Raw genomic sequence first — 24,018 nt, forward strand, 5'->3', positions numbered from 1 at the left:
CTTCATCCCAAGCTCTTCAACCTTTGTATAAGGAGCGTGGGAAGGTGAGGTGGTTGGGGAAAGAAACAGCAGGTTCACTGAGGCATTATTGGGTTAAGGATACGCTTTAGTGATCTGCCAGATAGTAGGACTGGTGGGACTTATGGGGATGTCCTTTAAGGCCTGACATGCACATTTTGTGTGAATGCTGGACAGTAGCACCCAAATGCATATGTGGAATTCACATTCAAGGCTCACCTAGTAATCAAGCCCCCCGCTGCTGCCCAGTTTGCTGGGGAGTCACCGTCTGCAACGGTATGACATGCTAAAGGATCTGAAGGGATGCTGTTCTACCAGAATTAACTAAAATTCTCACTTGTCTGTACTGTCTGAATTTGGTTGATTGGTTAAACTGTTTGCAGTTCTTCCAAGCTGTTATATTAAGAAATATGGCCATTATCCTAATGTTTTGTCTCATGAGTCTTCTTGGCAGGTGTGATCCATTGTACGTACAACATCTTTCCCCGAGACTCTGCACTTTTGAAGCACTCTGATATTTAAACTATAGGCAGTACTATCTCCCTATCAGTTATGTACAGTGGATGCTCGGATTGCGAATGTGATCCATGCGAGATGCACATTCGCAACCCGTGTCTGCGCATGCACGGATTGCGATTTGGCGCTTCTGCACATGCGCAAAGCACGATTTAGCGCTTCTGTGCATGCACGACCGCCCAAACCCGGAAGTAACCCATTCCGGTACTTCCGGGTTTTGGCGGTCCGCAACCCAAAAAAACGCAACCTGAAGGGGCTGTAACCCGAGGTATGACTGTATAACATTTGAATTATTTATGTTTGTGTTATATTTTAGGGGGGTGTTACTGGTTGCTCTGAATGCTATTTTATAGTGGAATGATGGGGTATAACTTGTTTTACTAAATAAAACAAATACAGTTGCTTAACCTTTTTGCTTTTTGCTTGTGGAAATCCAAAACACCTTTCCACTGGAGCACTGGGGTTCATGCTACCTTGGCCCAGACCTAATCAATGTCTGCAGAATTGAAAAACCCACAACTCTACAGTATTGTGATCCTACAAAGCTGCTTTATACTGTGCTAGACAACTAGTCTATTTCAGGAGCAAGGAACCTCCAACCCACAGATGAAACTTGGCCCACCAAGAGTTTGAATTTGGCCCAGAAGGCCTTGTTCCATCAACCATACCCGTGTATCTTACACCTGACACAAGAGCATTCTCTCCTGACACAGTTTTGCAGAGCCAAAAAGCAGCCTGGCCACCCCATCTAGTCCAGTAGGATCTATTCTGACTGGCAAACATTTCAGACAGACATATTGCTAGCACCGGTACCTGCAGGGACAACTCAGATAATATTGTAAACTTGGGTAACTATTATGCTGCCCACTGAGTGGAAGAGCTGCTACTCAGAAGTAGGGCACTCCATGCAAAAGGTCCCGGGTTCAGTTCCTGACATCTCCTGGTAGGTCTGGGGTAGACTAATGCCTGAAACCTAGGAGAGCCACTGGGCTCTTCCTTAATCCATAAGTGGATGAAATGAGGGGGGGGGGGGGAGACTGCAGTATCTGAAAAAATGGCAGGGGAACTGTTCTCGGGTTCTGTGACCAGGGAAACTCTTCCCTCTGTGAGAGTTTTCAAGAATAAAATGGTGCCTCTTGAATTCTAGCATTTCATGCCATTGTTGGTACTACCTATTGGGTGTGTTTGATCAGTCCCCAGCTAACGCTTTAACTAGAGATCCTGGGGACTTGGCTTGAAACTTGATCTGTGCAAAGTTTATGTTCCATCCAGCCCTTCACTGTCAGTTGTTATTTTTCATTTCTAATGTAGACTCGGGCATCCATACCAAGAAGCGCTGCTCTAATTGGAACTCATTTTTCAAACTTCTATCATCTCTTGTATGACTGTGAAACGTTTTCTGATCAGGTCAAAGAAGAGATGTAATTGGAGTAGACTTGTAGTAGATTGATATAGATCATGGGTGGCATTCTTGAGGGTATTACAGGCTTTTAAACCAATGTCACATATTTTAGCCATAGGCAAATGACTTCTTCTCATTACAACTGGTTACAGAATTTGATTCCAAACCCATCATTGATTTTGATGGTGTTTTGTTTTGTTTGTTTAAAAACAGCAGGAACTCTTCAACAATTAAATTAAAAACACTCATTTTAGTAGAGGATGGGGGAAATTAAGAACTCACCACCTACACTTATCTTACCCAGAAATGAACCATTTACATACTTTTCTAAGCTCTGTAAACTGCAGAGGTTTTTTTTATGTAACTTCTGGAATAAGACAAAGTTGGCAATGAACCACCAAAGCTAGAGGCAGCACTCCATGAGGAGAAGGCTCTTCTGTCAGGCTGTCAGCTCAGGTTTACTGTGTCCTGCGATGAGGCTGTCCTCTTGTTTTCCTTTTCCATATCAAATACTCATAATTACTTCCTCAGGGATCTTTCCCAACAAGTCCTTTCCTCCTCCTCCTCCTCCTCCTCCTTTCCCTTCTCCCTTTCCTTCTTTTGTGTGTGCCTCTGTATTTTTATTCTTTTCCATGAGACTAAAGCTGCCTGACACATAAAGGCAGTGTGTGCATTACCATTGCTTTACTTAGATAAGTTGTTGCATTAAACACTTAGCTCTGCTTTATTCTCTCCCAAGGATAATGGCTTTGAGCTGAGCTGCAAGAAATGATACAAGAATCAAGAGAGTGATAAGGAATTCTAGGCAGGGGTGGATTATCAATTGTGCTGCAGAGTAGGGCAGCCCCAACTAAACCAGGACACTTTGCTGTGGTATAATATCTGGAACTCCCATTGCTGCCTGCATTCGGTTTCATGCATCTTTGCTGCAATTCTCCATGTGTTCCCTTTGCGTTAATAGGAGGCAAGCAGAAGCCATAATCCCAGTATGACAGTGTATAGAGAAATGGTAGACTGCTTATCATGAAGAGGAGAATATCTTTCGTACTGCAGAAATATTTAGGTCAGGCTGTAGTAGACAGGAACAAAGAGGATTCTCTCTGAATGTGTATGGATATGCCCATTTGGCAGGTGAAGGTTAGCAAATGAGAACTTGTGGTGCATGCTGCAAAGACAGGAAGCCTTTATATATGGGTCAACAGATGGATTCAGGGGCCTTTTACCTGATGAGTATTAGGATATTGCTGAACAGTTTTCAATATTAGGATATTGCTGAACAGCTTTCAATATTATCTTGCTGAAAAGAAACCAAATCCACAGGTTCCACAAACTTTTTGTTGCCCCACAACATCACACCCAAAATGCAGCGTTTACATGTTTTCGTGTGTGGAGGAAATGTACAAGATGCTGACACTGAGAAAGCTTGTGTGTCTCCTGGACAACATGAAGGCTGTGTTTTAGTTCCAAACAGCTGGGGAAGAAAAGAAAGTGCAATGAATTTGTTCGTGCTGTTCAAAGAAAAGCCCAAAGCCAACACTACATCACTTAGCCAATCCTCAGCAATTCTGGGTAGAGACTATTACCACAGAGTGCTGTGTGGGATCAATAAGGGTGCTTTAGGAAGTTGATCTTTATGAATTTTGATATGAATTGACCTGATCTGGTGTCAGGTAGCCAGGCAAGGCTTACCTTTCCCCTCTCTGTAGATAACAGCACAAAGCGAAAGCAGTCTTTTGCAGCAAGAGAGAGGTTTCTTGAACACAGCACAAACATTCAGCGTCCGTTCTCCTCACCACGTGATCCCTCCACTACTGAGCCTTCCGAGAAGCTACTACTACTTCTCCAGCGTCAGCCGGTGTCAAGTCTCTTGAAGAGAGGAAGGGGACGAGGAGTTTGTCCTTAAATAACAAACGTACTGACAAATTTAAATACAACCTTAACCTTCATTTAGGTCATCAATCCTTGATTTTAACACCAAGGAAAGTGTGCCTAACTATACAAAATGGGGACCCAAGATGGAGAACTCTGGGCGGTGCCAAGGAACTCCTAATGGTGCTTTTAAATATGGAGGCAACACAAATTGACCTCTGTGCAGTCCTCCCCCTTGTCTATCATCATAAATCACAGAGAGTCCTGCTTGCGTTCCAGTCCACAAAAATTCCCACTATCATATTACGAAGGAAAGCATTTTTGTTTCGCTGTGGGATAGCACCAACGAGAGCCTTTATAGACCCTTCACCTAAACCCCTACTGTTGGAGGCAATAACCAAAGAGGGCTTAAAATCTGCTAAACCCGATCCACCAGTGGACACCGGAGTGGGTGTTCTCCCCCAGGAGATGAGTCATGTGGCCTCCACTCCCCTAGCAAAGAACAATGACCATCCGGAAAGTGGCCTGACACCACCAGAAGAGATCGAACTCATTGCCTCCTTTGCAGATTTACCAGTGGTGGAACAAAAAGAAATTATTAATAGGCTCGAATCGCTTAAAACCCAACTTATCAGGAAGCTCAGCACCAGAATACCTTGTACAGCGAGCATGACATCCTAGAAGAACCAGTTCATATGGATATCGCAATATCTAATGCTAAATGTATGTCGGTAATGGAGGATAAGATACAACCCCAAGAAGCAACTACCAGTCCTTCCCTCCAACCAGAACAACCCTCCGTGCTCTTAATAGATTTACATGACCGTCCCTTGAGAAACATACCTGAAGAAAGCAGCACACAACAGGAAAAATCCCCTTCTACACATTCATCGATGCCAGACCTGGAACCTTCTTATAGCACTGACCAATCAAGAGAAGAGGTGCCTTTGCCAACCTTCCCAAATAGCCCACTCGCCCAGCCTTATTCCTCTTTGCGGAGTATTATGGATTCAACAGCAAGACCAGTGACGGAACTGATTGAAGATCCAACAGGCCACATAAATCAAGTAGCCCAAAAGACCAGTAGCAGGCTACAGAGAGACCAAACTTCTGACGAGATAGATGGACCACACCGGGTGGCCCTCCAAACTCTTTTGGAAAAGGGGGCCGCCCCTGCTCAAGGTCCTTCTAGTAGATTGAGTGGCCAAGTTCAACAGTCAGACAACCTTGTAAATCCTCCCACTCAGCCTTTACGAGAGGTTTTTCGTCAGAGGAAGATAACTGATTTCTTTATTGGCTCCCCTCTTCCCGTATTAAAGTTGAGCCAACCTTCCGAATGACAGTCAATTGGAGGAACGAGGAAACCCCAGCCTTCAATATTAAGTTGGAACATTGCTGGCTGGAAAAGTAAAAAATCAGATCCAGAATTCCAAAAATATATTAATTCCTTTCTTATCATACTATTACAAGAAACTTGGGTGGAGGAGGAAATTGAGTTAAATGGCTTTGAGTTTATATGTCTGCCTGCTAGCCCGTCAATGAATGGTGGCCGCCCTAAAGGTGGCCTTACAATCGGTATCTCCCTTAAACTTTGGGCTAAACTTTCACTAGTGCACGCATTTCCGCCTTATGCTATTACCGGACTGATCTCTGGTGGAAACTTCTCTTTATTGGTTACAAATGTCTATTTCCCCCCGGGAGGGTTAGCAGCTGATCTTACTTCTAGATGGGAATCCCTAGAGGATTTTTTACTTTCTTGTTATCTTAAATATCCTAATGTCCCCTCCATTACCGGAGGCGATTTTAACGCTCGGATAGCCTCTAATCGGGAGGCTCTTATAAAGTCTAAATGGTGGGTCGACCCCGGCGCTCAAACCTACGATCTAATATATATCCCCACCAGAATATCAAAGGATGTAAAAGTCAATAAGGCGGGAGTGATGCTTTATCAGATGGCTTTATGCCTTAATTTAATTATATTAAATGGCAGGTGTCCTCCAGATATACCAGGAGAGTTCACCCACCTGGGGTTAAATTCAAACAGTGTTCTTGACTATGTATTGGTTTCCCGGGATCTATTTTTGAATGTCACCTCTTTTAAAATTGATAATGCCCAATTTAGTGACCATCTTCCCCTGACAACCAAGTTATGTGTTGACTGGCACCTGCTCGAGCGCTCCCACCCAATCCCGGTGATTGTGGAGCCGTCCACTAAAATAAAGGGGATTAGATGGTCCCCTGCCCTCGCCCATAGATATACGGATTTTATCCGAGCAAAGTTTCCTGGTGATCAGCCGGACATAGGAATAGTCCCGTGTGATCCTATTACCTGTATGAATTTTTTCTCTTCCCTGATAGAAGTTTTAACTCGCTTTTTTACTTCTCCAAGCTATGGAGTTAAAAACGATTATTTTAAATTTGGCGCCCCTTGGTTCAACTCTGCTTGTAAACTAGCCAGACTCCATCTACATACAATATATAATGACTATAAACTTTCCGGCGCTCTGGCCTTACCTCCATCTTATTCCCTAGCTAAAAAAGCATACAAACAGGCCCAGAAATCGGCCAAACGGGAATGGCATTTAAATCGCTGGCAGACTATAATTTCTGCCTCAAAATCTCATAACTCCCGGAAATTTTGGTCCTTAATAAAGGGAAGAAACACGAAATACCCCTTAACGGTGATCCCGGCCCCTACATGGGAGCAGTTCCTGAGAAAATATTTCTCAGTGGCAGAAGCTCCGGCCACTCACTGGAGACCTTCTAATCCCCTTCCCGTCTGGCCCAATACCGACCCTGCTGAAATCCTAGAATTGATAGCTGAGCTGAAAACTGGCAAGGCCCCTGGGCCAGATTTGGTCCCTGTTGAGGCTATAAAGTTACATTCTACATGGTGGGCAGGGATTTTAGCTAAAACGTTTGACGCAATAAATGCCACGGGCTTAATACCAGGAACGTGGAAGGAGGCCATTATAATTCCTATCTACAAAAAAGGCCCTCCCGGTGACCCAGGGAATTACCGGAATATCAGCCTGCTATCGTCCATTGGGAAAATATATGCCCGTTTTTTGCTGGCAAGGTTGATGAAGTGGTCAGTTGAGGCTGACCTGATTGGGCATGAGCAAGCTGGATTTAGATCAAACCGATCCACAACAGACCAGGCAATTATTCTTTATCACTTAGCCCGGAAATACTCGACACCTCGACGGGGCCAACTTTGCGCAGCCTTCATAGATTTGAAAGCTGCGTTTGATAGTATTCCGAGGCAATTACTATGGGATAAACTTGCCTGCTGGGGAATAGACAGAAGGCTCCTGTGGCTTATCTCCCAACTTCATGCCGGGTCCGTGGCCAGGGTAAGAATATCCCCTGCTGGAGACCTAACTAACCCAGTGCCAGTAAATAAGGGTGTACGCCAGGGTTGTATTTTAGCACCTCTTCTTTTTAACTTATTTATCAGTGATATGAGGAACCCATTAATCGACTCACAAAAATTTATCCACACCCCCCGTATAGCAGATTATCGTTGTCCTTTACTTCTCTATGCAGATGATGCGGTACTACTCTCTTACTCCAGAGTGGGTTTAAGGAGGGCACTAAAGATTTTTGTGTCATATTGCCATTCTAATCATCTGTCTATCAACCACACCAAGTCCAAAGTACTGATATTTTCAAGGAGTCGAAAATTATATTCATGGAAATTGGAGGGCACGAAAATCGAACAAGTACATAAATTTAAATATTTAGGAATTTATTTTCAATATAATTTAGGGTGGAAAGCGCATGTTGAATATCTTCAAAACAAGACAAAAGCCCTATCACACTCCCTCCTCCGTTTTTTCTACTCTGAGGGGGCCTTATTCATCCCTGCGGCCTTGAAAGTGTATAGCATCAAAGTGATGGCCACAATGGCCTATGCTGCACCTTTATGGGCTGCCTTTGCAAACCTCTCACCTTTAGAGTCGCTTCAAAGCCAATTCTTGCGCCGACTTTTAAAACTACCAACATGCGTAAGTAATGCGGCTATTCGCTTAGAAATGAAGATCCCCTCAGTGGAGTTAGTTTTATGGAGGAGAGTTTTGATTTATTGGATATCCCTATGGCATAAACTCCCGAACCACTATCTCATTCAAAGCATGTGGCGGGATGACTTCACAAATTTGTGGTCAGGAAAAATCCATGCCAAATTGCTGTCCTATGAGATCTCGCCCATGGAATTGCTCAAACTGGATCTAAACGCGGCAAAAAGGTGTATAAATCAAAGGCTGGATGATGTGGAGCTATACCAAAATTTCTTAGCTGGTGGTGGACCCTGCTCACCGTTAAATCTCGGCATAACCCCTATCTATCGTGCTCCGTCCTACTTAACATCGCTTATAGCCGCATCTCACCGATATGCCTTCATTAGAGCCAGGTTCAATGTTTTTCCAACAAACGTGCTGAGACATAGATTCACTAAGGGCCAAGTCCCTTCAATGTGTGCTTGTGAAATGAAAACATCTGAATCTTTACACCATGTTATGTTTATCTGCCCTATGTACAGTTCAGCTCGTGCTAGTATACTAAACTCCATAATCCAGCCTATGGCTGACAAACCAGTAGACCTACAGCTTGCCTGGGTTCTTCAAGATGTAGATCCTTATATTACTCTACAGGTTGCTAAATTCCTAACAGCCGTCCTCTCGTACAAGAGACGGAATGGAATGTTAGCTGATTATTGATAGTTATAAGAATTTTTGATATTGACATCAGACATTGATTTTAGCGTAGTGCCTAAATTTTTAACTTTAATCTTAAATTTTTTGTTTTGATTTGCCAATATTTGTCCTTGCGAGCTGTGAATTGTGTTATATTACTTGTGGCTTGTACGAGACCGCTGTTTTATTTGATTTGTTTTGTGTGTTGTGCTTTATGATGGGCGTAAAGCCGAATAAACATTTTGATTGATTGATACCCTATCCAGATGCCGGGCTCTAGGGGCTCATGGCCTGCACACTTTCTAGTGAGGGAGATTCAACCAGCTCTCTCTCTTCCCGGTCCTCTCCCCTTGGTTGTTCTTCTCCCAGCCCAGCCCAACTGTCAGTTTCTGAACTGTGTCCTTCCGCAAACCGTTGCTCTAGGTCGATACTATCCTCCTGCTCCAGAGGAGTTTCAGGATCAGGCCCTTGCATGGGGGGGGGGGGCTCCCACCATTCTTCCTCAAGGCAAAACCCTTCAGTCTGGTTTCTGACATCTGGTCAGAATCTATGAACTGATCTTCTGGGACTAATGTACAGATCAGAACTGAATCTGCACTTCTAAGATGTTTCTATGAAGTTCTTGACTGATTATATATAATCAAAATACACTTCATAATATGTATTCTGTGAGAAAAATACAGTTAAAGATGCTTATTTTGAAATTAAAAAAATACTTATTTAAAAGTTATTTAAATGCACAATTTTGACAAAAAATAAAGAATAAATAAACCCCATGTTAATGCAGAAATGGGATGGAGCCAAATTATGCACACAGGTCATATCTGCACTATACATTTAAAGCAGTATCATACCACTTTCAACAGTCATGGCCTCCCCCAGGTGAGAGCCAGTGTGGTGTAGTGGTTAAGAGTGGTAGTCTTGTAATCTGGGGAACCGGGTTTGCGTCTTCGCTCCTCCACATGCAGCTGCTGGGTGACCTTGGGCTAGTCACACTTCTCTGAAGTCTCTCAGCCCCACTCACCTCACAGAGTGTTTGTTGTGGGGGAGGAAGGGAAAGGAGAATGTTAGCCACTTCGAGACTCCTTAAAGGGAGTGAAAGGCAGGATATCAAATCCAAAACTCTTCCCCCAAAGAATCCTTGGAACTATAGTTTGTTAAGAGTACTCTTAGAGTTGTTCATACATTCCTAGAACAATATAAGAACAACTATGAAAATAATGGCATTCACCTGGCCTCAGGTTCACGTGAAGAGGTTACAGTCATTTATACCCTTACATGGAAATGTCTTATATGAATCAATTGGGCTCCTGAGTAAACATACTTGGAATGAGATTTTGGTTCTGAAGCTGTGGCGACACATGACTCTCAATTCATTATGAAAGGCCTGCTTAGCAGTGATCCATTGCAACTAAGAAGTGGAAATATTTTAACAAGGAGGAAAAAAAGAACTCTTGCAAAAAGACCACATTAAAATTTCATATCCAAAGAGAGAGGTTTTGCTACTGTTCATTTTAATAAGAGTCCATGTTTTATGTGATAATTTAAAGACACTGGAAAAATACAGTGTTTGAATTAAGGGCAGATTTCACTTTATTACTTCAGTTCTACAAATACCCATTAGTAAGTAATTCCATACTCTAGTGTTTATACGTTGTGTCTAATAATATAATCAGAAAAAATAACCTTTGCTAACAACAGTATATTGTATGTTTCCCCCCTGATACTGGATCCGATAGTGATTCGGAAGGAAAGCATATAACTGGGCAAAATATGCTTGAAATACTTATGGGATACTTTTCGACATGAAGTTAATATTTGCAATATTCAAACTTTACAGGATTTTTCAATTATGCCAGGCCATTTCTTTTATGAGAAATTTCAAAGCAAAATTTCAATTCCCATTTTGAAGAATAAACCCTGAAGACATTCAGAACTAGAATTCTTGCCAGAAGCTTGACTGCTTTGATTTAGGCCAGCTTCTACTTGAATTTCCTACAAGCTGTCAACTTTCAAACACTAAATTTTTATTGCAATGTACCCAATGCTGGGGAAGTCTTGTTCGGCCACCCTAAGCACATTAGGGGGGTTCCCTGAACCCTATGTAGTATATTTGGAGAGGGATTGTGAGGGAGGGGGCGCACATGAGAAGTGGGAAGGGAAATTCTGTTGCATAGCCAAAAGTCCTGGTGCAAGTACTTCTAAAATCTTAAAATGGTAAATGGCATACTCCTGCTCCAGAAAAGATTCAACATACCCCTTGAAAACCTGTTCCCAATTTTGGCAGCGATTTTACCCACCGAAACATTCCACTTTATCACTTAAACAGTTTGGTCAAATCTTTCCCAACCACACCAAGCTGCAAGAGTGGCACAGCTGTATATCTTTATTTCCTACTTCTTGCCTTAAAGCACTAGCTTAAGACTTTTTAAAAAATAATTGTAATATTGTCCTACCATGTCCAGTCCGTAAATTGTCAATATGGGTAGAATCATGTTTCACTACTTTCCTGGAGATAGCATACTTTCTCTATGGTAATTTTTGAATAATACAGGGCATTTTGCAACTCCTTTGTAGTGGCGCAGTTGTACTACCATAACTTGCTTCATTAGTGTACTGTACTTTTTTATTATTCCCTGTGACAATGCGAGCCCATGATGCCCTTAGTCCTCTGTCTGACCTGGTTTTTGCATTTGCATTAGTGTAATCTGTGGTTTGGTTGCAAGTTGGATATAATTGCAGATGTCACTGTGGTACTGATGTTTGCATTATGCTAATAATAGTATTAATGAGGCCATGTTTCCTATTTTAAAAGATGCAGATAAAGGGGTGTTCTTTGGCATGATAGCCACTGATGCAAACATAGCTTTGTGTAAAAGGAATTACAAGATCTCAAATGTGTTATGCTTCACAAATAATTAAGACACCCCCCGACACACTTCAGCATGAATAAGTGGACACAGTGCAGAAATGTGCATCTATGGCAGTGAAGATAAATCTATAATTCGTTTGCCTGAACGCTCCAAAGCATTGAAAGAACACTGGCTGCAGTCACTATTTTATTTATATCCTACAGAACAGGCAGCAGGCCCAGGAATCCATAAGTTACCAAATTAAAACGGAGAAGAAGAAAAATATTTTCTTCGAAGTGACAAGTCTAGTCACACTGGGCATCAATTTCAGTTTGACTGGAACAACGCAGGAATAGCCAATAAGCAAACCTTGTCTCTCCCTTCAAATGAAGGCGCATGCAGAATAACCCTCGGTCAATCATACAGTATCTGTGCTGCATCATTCATGTCACTCCTCTCAGGATACTTCACAATAAAATTAAATTTGCAGCTCAGATAATTACGACCATGCCTGGTTAAACAAATGAGACAAAACAGAGATGAGAAAAGCTGTGCCGGTGGCTTTTGGCACCAAACGCTGACATGGGGTGGGGGAAATAAGTTCCAAAAGGGCATAATAATTAAGTGGTTCAGCCTTCCAGTTTTCCTGCTTGATTATTTAGGTCTCGGCCCTGAGCAAAATTGCATGTTTGCAAAGAGCTCTAACGGAATAAGGGTACTTAAGGGACTTCCTCACACTGCATACTCCTGCCTGGCAACTGTGCTCCTATGCTAGGACACAGTTAGGAGGGCTGCATGCAGAAGAAGCAAGGCCAACACACAACAACACAGGAAAATGAAAGTAACCACAACAAGCTAGAAGGTAGAGTCTTCGCTCCAACCCATAATAACTGGATACAATATTTAACTCTACAGTTACCAATTACTACAATGACCAAGTAAAAGAAAGGGGGAAGGGAGCTGTCACTGACCTCCCACCCTGGCCAATGCGCCCAGCAGGACTTAGGACATTTTACCCAGCCTGGACTCTCCACCCAACCTCCAAAGGATTGCTCTGTCCCTTTTTTCGACTGAACCAAAACCCTAGGATTGGGTTAATTTCAAGTTTATTCTCTGTTCCTACATTATTTTCTTGGCAAATTCAGCTCCAGCTGTGATTTCTGTGGTCTATTATGACAAATTGTTGCTTTCTTTTTAAAAACCTAAACTCTGCTGTGGTTGTAATTTGGGTAAGTCTCTCTCCTCCTGCCCCCAGCTCCCTAATTGGTCTTTGTTCTGTCAGGTATTTCACTATAATTGTGTCTTCTGCTGTCAAATAATATAAAAGACAGCAAAAGCTAAATTAATCCTTTGACCTTCAGCTTTTGAAACTAATTCCACTAAGAGATAATGCACACAATTTGTGTTTTCCCTCATAACAAGGAATAAGAAGAAGGCAGGGCTGAAATAGCATTTATCTGCTGGACTCACTTTCCAAATATTCCATCTAACACTTATGAAGAAACTTTTATGAGGAAAATTTACTCTCTAGAAAATGCTCATTGTGGAGTTTTTGTTTTTTTAAATCAGACCAAAATATTTAGTCATAATACTCCAGAGAAGTCACAGTAAACCTAAATATATCTAGGAAACGGAACAGGAACCTGACATTTCAGATGTGGTGTTTTGCCAAGAGGATTGGAAAGAAGCAAGCTAGCTGGTGAGAAAATGCTTCCTTATTTATTTTTCAAGCATTTCACATCTTAAAGATGTGCAATTTAATTTGTTTCCTCACCCCAGTTTAAGCTCTTCTTTAATGTGGGTCAACTTGAAGAGCTGACACTACATTTGCAATGATGTTTAAAAAAACAAAGCAAATTGATTTTCTGGTTGCCCTAATTATTTCTTATTTTAAAAATGAATAAGAGATGGGCACGTTTCCCCTAAACCCAAATGAAGATGTGAGGCAATATTTGGGTGAATACGGCCACAACTTTATTAATACAGCACATTTGTAAAATAAATAAGGCCTCTTCATTGTTGTTAATGGTGATGAGAAAGATGGGTCTCATCATCCTTGTTGGGTTCAACTATCCATTGATGGTTCCTGGCCTGAGAGAAGTCACTGTATGATCCTTCCTCCTCACAGTCCTCTACTCCTCTTTTTCAAGGAGCTGAGGGTGCTATAAGTAACAGCATTAACCACACACTGCCAACCCTTTGCGGCTAACAATGCTACCTATGCCTAGGGCCATGCCTGTCCCAGTTCCCTTGCACCAGGCAACCATGATGGTTGGGTCGGACACTCCTCCCTGCACTGCAGTGGTGAACCACACTTTCTGCCTGTTGTGTAGGCCAACAATTTCTCTGCTTAGAAAACCCAGTGGTAAGAATATACCCACCCGTCATGACAAGAGGTGGGCAGACTCTATTCAGCACAATACAGAATGGCACTCAGGAGCTTTCTTAGCACTTGGATAACGCTAACAGCTCTTTCCCAGCTTGTTTTGTAAGCGTATATTTGCAGGTGATGCAGAGACAACACACATCATTGTACTTTCCACTTGGAAATGCACAAGCGTCCAGAACTCTGAGTTGTTCCTCAGAGTGAGGAAGAGGAAAAGAGGTAAAGTCAAGGCACAGGCACTTCTGCTGCATATCAGTTAACAAGTAAAGCGCTGGGAAGGTGAGGGAAATTAGATGTAGGAGCCATGGCAAGGATGAAGAGAAGGAGTGGAAATTTGTCATCCCCTCACCCACTGCCTGAGGCAATTGTCTCCTCTTGTCACATGACAGAGCTGACTGTGATTTTAATGGTATTGACTTTCACTCCAAAACTGTAATTCAAGATGGAGCGGTTTCCCTTGGGAAGTTGTGGATTCTCATTCCTTGGATGTTTTTTCATGGATGCTTTAGATGGGTTTCCTGCATTTCAGGGGGTTGGACTAGATGATCTTTGGGTCCCTTCCAACTCTACGATTCTATGGTTCTAAGATATCCCTGTTTAAGGGGGGACATGAAATGCATGCTTAGTTACCTTGATCTGAAGAACTAGTGTCCATATTGTAGTTATTTGGATCAAATTATCAGAAATTAAGCCTTATATGTTGAAGCATAGGTGTACTCTGAAGTTTAAAAGCCACCAGTTTTGCATAAATGGAACATAAACTGGGACAGCAGAAGCATTTGCAGTAGTCTGCATAAGTTTCTCATACTGAAGGATTTAATACCATTGGTAAAATATGTACACACACACACACACACACACACATTCTTAAAAATCAGCATTCTTTCAGAAAGATATATTATAGTTTTGTGAGAATGAATGCTTAGCTGCAGGAGCTTGGTTATCAGGAAACTGCTAACAACCTATTAAAAGTTGAAATGAAAAACCAATGACTTGGTGGAAAATTCACCCATTCCCCACAGCCTAACAGCAGGGATACAGCAGGAGGGTTCTTTGGACAGCCTCCTGCTCTGGTGAGATGGTATATTTGTCCTCTATAAGGCAGACCTGCAGGATTTCTAGGTAAGGTAATTTAAAAAACCTTTCTATGACCATGGGATATCACTCAAATCCAAATCAATACCCATTTGGTAGACTATTTGAGAAATGTCCTTATTTTATTACAGCAAACAAGCATTGCGATTTTTTATTTTTATTTTAGAAAAATAAAAATGAAGAACCTTACTTTCCAAGGGCAAAGCATTCCAGTTTAACGGATGAGCCTTTTGCTGCCAGTGTTGTTTCTGGAAAACGCACTTCAATCTTTGGTTCGTACTCCCCCATCACACCTGTTGAACATCAAAACAGGGAGCGCTCCAGTTGTGCCTCAGACCTGTCTTACTACAACAGATTATCAGTGTGACATTAAAAATTGTGGCCTTACTTCTTCTTATGGAAGCTAGTAAATGTCTTCCAGTGAGAACATGAGCAGGCTACTGTGGAAAACCTCATCACCATGCAAGTGCTTAATATGAAGTCTACAAATCAAATCATACAAGTGACTTCCCCTTGACCTCCTGAACCATATTGTGAAAAAGAAGCTAGCACCCGGCAGTTGTCATGCAGCACATTACATTCTTTTTCAAATTCCTAAGATGGCTTGATTTCTGTAAAAATGCAGCCCTAAAGTCGGATGTCTTTCACACTCCAACCCTCGTGAGAAATGGGTTTCCATCTGAGAAACTGGGCAAACCCCTCATTAGATGAAATTGCAAAACATTTTAGTTCACACCTTCCACCACATATCATTTTAAGCCTTTCTTCAACAAAACTAGCTGAATAGATCCCATTTCCACTGAATTTAAAGTATTTTTTTCTGCTTTATTCTCTTTTTAAATACATCTTCAAAAGCTTTAAAAATATTTTTTTTCATATAGATGTAACAGTATGTGACCTATTACTCACCAACCACATTAACCATGTAATATAGATGTGCTGAGCAAACACCTATACTTGCAAGGGACGCGGGTGGCACTGTGGTCTAAACCACTGAGCCTCTGGGGCTTGCTGATCAGAAGGTCAGTGGTTCGAATCCCCAGGACGGGGTGAGCTCCCTATGCTCGGTCCCTGCTCCTGCCAACCTAGCAGTTCGAAAGCACGTCATAGTGCAAGTAGAAAAATAGATACCACTCCGGCGGGAAGGTAAACGGCATTTCTATGTGCTGCTCTGGTTTCACCAGAAGCTGCTTAGTCGTGCTGGCCACATGACCCGGAAAAACTGTCTGCGGACAAACATCGGCTCCCTCGGCCAGTAAAGCGAGATGAATGCCGCAACCCCAGAGTCTTCTGCTACTGGACTTAACTGTTAGGGGTCCCTTTACCTTTTTATACTTTGTGCAGGTTAAAAAAGAGGAGATTACTCAAACTGCTGGTAAGAAAAATCTCTGGCATCTCAAGCATCTGGTATATATCTGAAGGGGGAGCACATCAGTGGGCCTGACAGATCTCCAAAGGTGTAGGCCTGGTGTTCTGCAGCAAGGAGCCAATGTTACTCATGTAGACTTCCTGTCTGCTTTCAGGGTTCTGACTCATGTAGGTAGTCTATACAAGTTTTGCCGCTCCCTACACCACATACCTGCTCCTGCTGCCACCACCTGTTCTGCCACCATTGCATGCCCTGCCACGTCCTCTGCTGGTGAAGTGGCACCACCATTGGCACTGATTTTGGGCAAGATTGTCAAGATTTTGCATGATATCTTTCCCAAAGTTGTGTGAGATCTTGCACACTCTGCCTCAAATGGCTCTGTCCTCCACCCCCTACCTTTGGGTTTCAATCCTCCTGGGTCATCTTTGAGGAAAAGGCGAGGGGCCAAATATGCCCCTGCTACAGGAACAGAAATGATTTTTGTCCTCCTGAAATGTAGGCAGTTGTACAAAGTCACATACATTGCTTTTCCCAGTTATGCCAATCATCCTTCCCCACAGGGGAATGTGCCTTTAGGCTGAAAATGTCCCACAGCTTTACAGTCTGGAACATAACACCTTGCAATAGTTGTTGCTATTTTATGAGAGCCCTTTTTGGCTACACTTAAGAGGGGCCATGGCTTGAAGGAGCCAACCCATTTCAAAAACACTTCACCAAAAGATTTCTCAGCTATGTATTTTCAACTGCAAACATTTAATTAAAAGCTTTTTTAAAAAAGAGTGCCTTTCACTTCAGTGACTAAACTGGATTAAATCTAGTGTTCTGCTTTGTAGCTCTAAACAATGCAAGCCTGTCACATCTGAATCTGAGCATTCTTGGAATAATAACATTAGCATGTGGATTAGGATTTATTTTATCAGGCCTCTTTCCCCTGCAATGTGCTTGGTTTACTGTTGACATATCTTCCTTACAAACTGACTGGCCTAACAGTTATTTGCTCTTCCCAGAAATCCCAGGGACTAGCAATCTCTAACAGAGGATTGCTATCATGTCACCAAAATAAAATTCATTTTTAAAAAATCCCTGGCATTTGAAAAAAAAAACTTTTGCAGTGTATTTAAGCCACTCTATTGTCCTTTGCTTATTTGCTCAATTATTTCCTTTTAGCAATGGTGAGCAGACTCAAAGTATAGACTCAAAAGGAGCTCTGTGATTAATGTAAATGGGTAACACAAATGTTGTGATAATCTATTGCACTTCAAAAATATCAAGGTGATATCATATGCAAGTATTTATAGTTCACTCTTCATTCAAGAGTCGCAGTGTGGCAAAGGGTAACATTAAAATCACAGTTAACAATAATAAATAAATAAGCAAGCAAACAAGCAAGCAAGCACCATAACATTAATAACAATCACAAATTATGCAGGTGGGAGAAGCAAATAAGTGCATCTAAACCTGTCTTCTGAATGAAAATAATATACAGTCATGATTAACCCATGAAAGGAGGCCATTCTAAACCTGCTTTTCTACCACGGAGAAAGCGCTCTTCTGGACCCCTCGGCTGCCAAACTCACTCTGTGTGGGATCACCAAGAGAGAGTCCTCTGTAGACCTTAACAAGTCGGCAGGCTGCATTTTTAAGGTGGTTTAATTGAGATTGTATGCAAAACAAGCCTTACCATCACTACGGAGTACAAGGGGTGTGGGTGGGCCCTGCACACTTTGTTTGGCTTCTGTGTTGGTTACAACACATGTGTAGTTGCCCACATCAGAAGGTTCCACTTTGGCGATGTATAGATTTCCTGTCTCTTGAGATACAAATCGACGACTGTCCTCCTGAACATATAAGGGATTATCATTGAAAATCCAAGCATAGGATAAATCTGGAAAACATCAAACACTTATTACACATATTTTCCGAGCAAAACTCTGAGAGATAGCACTATTGGAGGCAAACTGTGATTTCGGTTTTTGATAAAGTTAACTAACATAGAAAAGCAAGGCTCTAACGGTAAACCTTCAAGCAGTGTTTCAGTCATCCTGATTCATTCATTGTCCTCTTCCTGCTCAAGTGGTCTTCTCCCCACTCTTTAAATGAAAATAAAATGCTGAAATAACACCACTCTCTTTGTCATTTGCCATTTGCAATGAGAGTGCCTTAGGGTTAGGGAAACATGCAGCTGCAGTGATGTCAACAGCAAATCATGGATAGCAGAACATTTTAAAATCCAGCCAGGGATCTAGGTGGCAGGAAGAACACCAGTTGACAGATACATATTCTACACCTGTTGAATGCAAAATCAGTAATGATTTGAGCCACCACAAATCACCCATTTTCATCTCCAACAGAACAGTTTTTAATGGAAAAGAGTCACACACTAGAATGAGTTGTCATCAAGTATAGCAGGTTCGAGAGAAGCAGCCCTGGGGATAATGTGGATAGCCGTGTAGAGGCAAGGAGCCTATGTGTTGGGCTACTTTAACAGCTTCCCTTTCTCGTTCTAAGTTGCTGGGTACATTGCAATGGAATACATTTTTATCAGATAGGAGGAACTGTATCCTCAACGGGTTAAAATAATACTGTCAGTCCTTGGACACACGTACATCTGCAAGTACAGCTGATAATTATATGTAACAACTGATTTTGAATTAGTTCTAAGGAAGACAAATACAGCAAGTGGGTGGATTACATTACCCTTGAGAAAGCTCTAAACATTGTTTTCCAATTCTAAGTCTTCTGTCTCCACACTGCTTTCTTTGGAATGACTTTATAAAGTCTGGCAAAACTCACCCTTCCCTTTCTTTCACTACTTCCTTTGGAAGGACTTCATCTAAGCAACTCAAGACTAAAGGGTGTGTCTAGAGGAGGCAAACTTTTTCACTCCCTATCTTGGCTCATATGTGTGGGACAGGAAGTATAGGGATAGCAGTACTTAAAATTCAGGCCCAACACAGTCCATTTAAAAAGGGGCCCACTTTTGATAGACCTTTGTCTGTACAGCACAGTTGCCTTAGATCATCATATGCAAATAGCAATGCCAATTTGCAAGCGAAAACAAAGGCAAACAAACGTGGATGGTTTAGGCTCAGTATGCTGCCTCAATTAGCCGATAAAAGCCATTGCATTTCTGCGGACTCGGAAAACAGTGAACATACTTAACACTCAAAAAAGCAAAACAAATCCCAAGTATTATGTTCCGCGTGAAGGGTTCTCGCTGTCATTGTGCCAACCAGAGGTCGTTCTCCCATTAAGTTATGAAAACACTTGACCAGACTAGTAGGAAGAAAGAGCCCTTCAGAGTCCAAAACCAAAGAGGGCTCTCTGCCTAAATTAACCCCATCTTCTCCAGTTCCATCCAATGAGCTATGGATTGGTTTTTAAAACTTTGACCTGACAGGCGATAGTCTGCATGGGCATTTTAAGTGGGTTTATACAGTACTTTTAAAAAAGGCTATCATAGGCATTCAGTGTCTGCACAACCACACAGGTGATGGTAGACATTCACAGACACCCTCTGCACTTCAAATACTTCCCACTTTGGGAGCTGTGCTTTGAGGACCGACAATTCATATGCTAACTTTTCCTTTTCCTCTTTCCCCAGTAGCTGCTTCCTAGTGGGCGCTGGTAGCTCACCTCCTTTCTGATCCCCCAGCCGCTCTGATCTGTCTGACTCACTGCTCTTCTGTCCAGTGGCTTCTGTTCACCTTCTGTCGCAATTGTTCCTTCCTGCTGTCTGCAGTTTGACAGCTGACTGCTGAGCTCTTTCTATCGGGCTCCGGCAGTGGCAGGAGCGGCATGGAAATTGTATTTTTAATAAAACATAGTAAATCAGAATTTTTGAAATCTAGCAGTTTAGCATCCCTTAATTAAATGTATAATTCATGAGCCGAGCGAAACTCTCTGCCAACTGATTCATTTCAAAACGTCGACTCGTTCCCCATTCCAGCTCCTTGCCATCATCAATGCCATTTTACAAACATTATTTATGTTCCAGTTGCAACATCAGCGTAGTATGATAATGAGTCTGTAAACACTAGTGGTTTCTCTGGAACTTTATGCTGACTTCCTATAATATTATGTGACTATAATTAGAAACAGCATGTCACTTGGGATCTATCAAAGATGCTTCCCTTCTGAAAGTATCCCTCCCCCTATAAGGTAGTTAGGAAGTTAATAAAATCTAGGGAGGGAAATGGAGTATGTGAAATATTGAAAAGGTGTGTTAGAGTAGGGATGGGGCTAGCACAGGAAGCTGGTGTCCTCAAAGAGGCATTATGTCTGAGAACAGAAACAAGATGAGGAAAGGCAGTGCTATTTTCCTAGAAAAAGACTCACAATGAATGCCTCGTTTGTTCTCTTATAACAGCAATCGTACCCACCTGAGAGGTGCCAGAACTTAGTTTCAGCAAGTTCCAGCTGAAAATAAAAACCCAGAGGAAAGCCAACTTGCATCCCCCCTTCTCCACACACACACGACTCAGTTCTGCGTGCACATCAACTCTGGCCAGTTCTTCCACCCATTCCTCCTGTCTGGGAGTCTGCAGCAATTTTAAATCTGCCTATTACAATCTATGGAGACCTCTGCATTCTGTCAATTTAAACTGACACATTGAAACCTATTGAATGCTCCAAAATGGCTGATGGGGGATTAAAAAGTGATAAGAGGGTATTTGGGGTAAGTCACTTTCTCCCTTACCCCACCCCCTGGTCTGAAGAAAAGGACAAGCAAAATGATCAGTTGGGCTTTGTAGTTTAGAAAAAAATAGTGAGGGGGTAGCTGTTGTTGGAGGAACTGGATGTGGAGGAAGGGGTTAATTTCCTTCATGAGCACAAATTACTCTAAGGTTGAGATAAGTCAACAGGTGGATGGTCAGCAAAGCCAACAGCCCTGTGATGACTATAGAAGTGATTAAGGCGCGTCAGTTTATTAATCCGGGGACTTGTGCTGTCTGTCAAGGTCAGTCTTGAGAAGTGAGCCAGAGTCTGTGTTATGTCTTGTACTGCTGGAACAACAGAAATACTTTATACCTGTCTGTGTCTGTGTCTGTGTCTGTGTCTGTGTCTGTGTCTGTGTCTGTATCTGTATCTGTATCTGTATCTTGTATCTGCAAAGCCGAGAAGCTATATGTATATTTCAACTTTCAGAACTGTACTACTGAAGCCTTATATTCTGCAGCAAGGTAATGGGCAGGTTCTCTAGTTCTGATCATAAACCCTATGCATACTGAATCTGCATGAGGATAAATCATGCCTCCATAATGTGTTGCACATTCATCAAATTACAGTATACAATTACTGGGGGGTGGGGGCGGGAAGCAATAAGACTGTCGTATACTACCTCCATAGTGTGGTGGAGGTCCACAGAGCAGAACGACTCCTTGTCCTTCTCTGACTGATACGGTGCTTCTTGCTTTGGTTTCAAAGTTTTCAAGATCTTAAGGAGAGAGAAATAATTAAAAATCTGTCAGGTATTTCTATTTCCAAACCATGGAGACCATTTTGCTGTTCATACTGGGAGGACTTTGGAAGAATAAGCATGAAAATGATTGGCCTAGGTCCTTATTGGCTCTTGGAAAGTGCCTGCTGTCTTGGTAAGCTTCATTTGAAGTATGCCAGCGCCACACTGGTAAGTTTCCTATTAGCTGAAAGCCTGGCTTTTTACAATTTTTGTGTCCTCATCTCCTTGAAGATATTGTCTACTCAGAGGTGGCTGAATTGAACTGTAAGCAGTTTCAGTTTCATAAATACACTGTGCACCCTCTTAGGGTCAGAGATTATAGCTATGTATTCATACAACAGTTAACATGTTTAAAGTTTATGCTCATCCTCAGTTTATATATATATATATATATATATATATATATATATATATATATATTTAAAGCATTTTAGTCTCCCTCTTCCTCTACCACCTGCTTTGAACATTCAGCCAGTTTTGCAGGAAAAAATGCTAGTGCATTTCTCCTAGGCACACTGAAATCTGAGCATGACCTCCCCCCTCCTTTTTACCATATTTTATTGACAAAGGAAACAACAATAACATTATTACCAACTCCCCCCCCCCCCCAAGCATAGAGACATTCTAGTACATTAGAATCAAGGCATAAAGTGATGCCGTCCAGTGAGAATAAATCAAACAAATGTATTGTTCCACAGTGTCATGTGAGAAGCTGAAGTATGGAAGCCATGTTCAATAGATTACACATATTGAAGTAAATTAAACCATGTCATACAGAATGTTGTGGTGTCCCTCCCCTCAAAGTACAGTGTTCTCTTTGGGGTGCTGCTGGCTTATCCATAAGAATTATGTCCCATATCTCTACTACCATTCTTCATAAAGGTCTGTATTGAGAGTTCTCCAGTATCTGGCTAAAAGAAGTTACGAGCCATTAACAGGTGAACAATAAGATCTTTATTAGACAAACCTGATTCTCCCTTTTTATTCTCTGAGATACTAGTTTAGACCATACTAACTTCCTTCCCATAGCTTTTTGCCTGCCCTCAATGGAATACTTTTATGTTCAAATTAAACAGAAATTGGAGAACAAAATGAAAGGATCAATATAAAAGGTAAAGGTAAAGGGACCCCTGACTGTTAGGTCCAGTCGCAGATGACTCTGGGGTTGCGGCGCTCATCTTGCTTTATTGGCTGAGGGAGCCGGCATACAGCTTCCGGGTCATGTGGCCAGCATGACTACGCCACTTCTGGTGAAACCAGAGCAGCGCACGGAAACACTGTTTACCTTCCCGCTGGAGTGGTACCTATTTATCTACTTGCACTTTGACGTTCTTTCGAACTGCTAGGTTGGCAGGAGCTGGGACAGGGCAATGGGAGCTCACCCCATCATGGGGATTTGAACCGCCGACCTTCTAATCGGCAAGCCCTAAGGATCAATATATTTTATTATAAATCTAAATTTCAAATAAGCAGATCTAATGGACTATATGGCCCATTTTAATCTTGAAGAAAATAAAAATACACTACTCCTATATGGAGCTGGACCCAGACTTTAGTTCTACTAATATCAAGAGTCATACTCCATATACCGGTAAGTATCAACAATCTGGATCCACAATAAAATAAAAGCGAAAACTAAGTGAAGGAAAAACTGGAGTAAATGTATAAACTCAAGTCAGACCAAGGTAATGATGCAACCAAGCTGGTGAACTCAAATGCCCTTGTTCTTCTAGTAAAGCAAAACGTTTGGATGTGTCTAAAGATTAAAAGGAAATTTCAATTAAGGGAATAAATTGAACAGTGTTGATATAAAACAACTTTCTACAAAACAGGTAGAACAACACATGCTTACATTGTTTTGTTCTGGACTGCAAACTGGTACGGTTGCTCAAAAACAACTTCAGGGGGATGGATATGTGTGAAGTCTAATGAGGCTACATACTGACAGTAATTTCACAAGTCCCAGAATCACATGCCCATTGGCTGAACATGGGTCTAATTTATTGGATTGCTTTGGATGCACACATCATGAAACAGGCATTGGTATTCCTCATGCTGGGACAATTGGGCTTCAATTTACTAACACAGGAAATACACCTAGAGACTGGTCTTTTATTTTTATTTTCCTGCAAAAAAAAAAAGTATTCCATGCAGCTTGATATTTTAAAATAGAAAAACCACTGTAGGTTAAGAGTATCAGAAGAAAGCAAATAATTAAGTAGTATTGACTTTTACAAAAATACAGCCACACTGAAAGATGTGCATTCCTATTACCTCCCCCCCCCCAACTAGAAATGTTTACTATGACATATCTGTTGGAAACAAAGTTGAAAGCCAGATTTGTAGCATATTG

At 41.8% G+C, this 24,018-nt stretch overlaps 1 protein-coding gene across 7 annotated transcripts in view; it reads right to left on the reverse strand.

Moving 5' to 3' along the window:
• Nucleotides 1–24,018, reverse strand: part of CNTN6 (contactin 6) — a 193,842-nt gene that overhangs the window by 65,569 nt on the left and 104,255 nt on the right. For 6 of the 7 annotated variants that reach the window (XR_014522923.1, XR_014522924.1, XM_083491366.1 and 3 more), the window contains exons 5-7: nt 21,546–21,641; nt 17,886–18,089; nt 15,026–15,128 (exon numbers count right to left, since the gene is read on the reverse strand). Coding sequence is in view for 5 of the 7 variants with exons in the window: in XM_083491366.1 (XP_083347492.1) it covers nt 15,026–15,128; nt 17,886–18,089; nt 21,546–21,641 (403 nt within the window). In the remaining 2 variants the exon portion in view is untranslated. The remainder of the gene's footprint in view (nt 1–15,025; nt 15,129–17,885; nt 18,090–21,545; nt 21,642–24,018) is intronic. The other variant, XM_083491369.1, reaches the window with a different exon arrangement.

This window comes from Podarcis liolepis (assembly GCF_965112155.1).
Source record: "Podarcis liolepis genome assembly, chromosome: 2".
In the NCBI taxonomy this organism is placed as follows: Eukaryota; Metazoa; Chordata; class Lepidosauria; order Squamata; family Lacertidae; genus Podarcis; species Podarcis liolepis.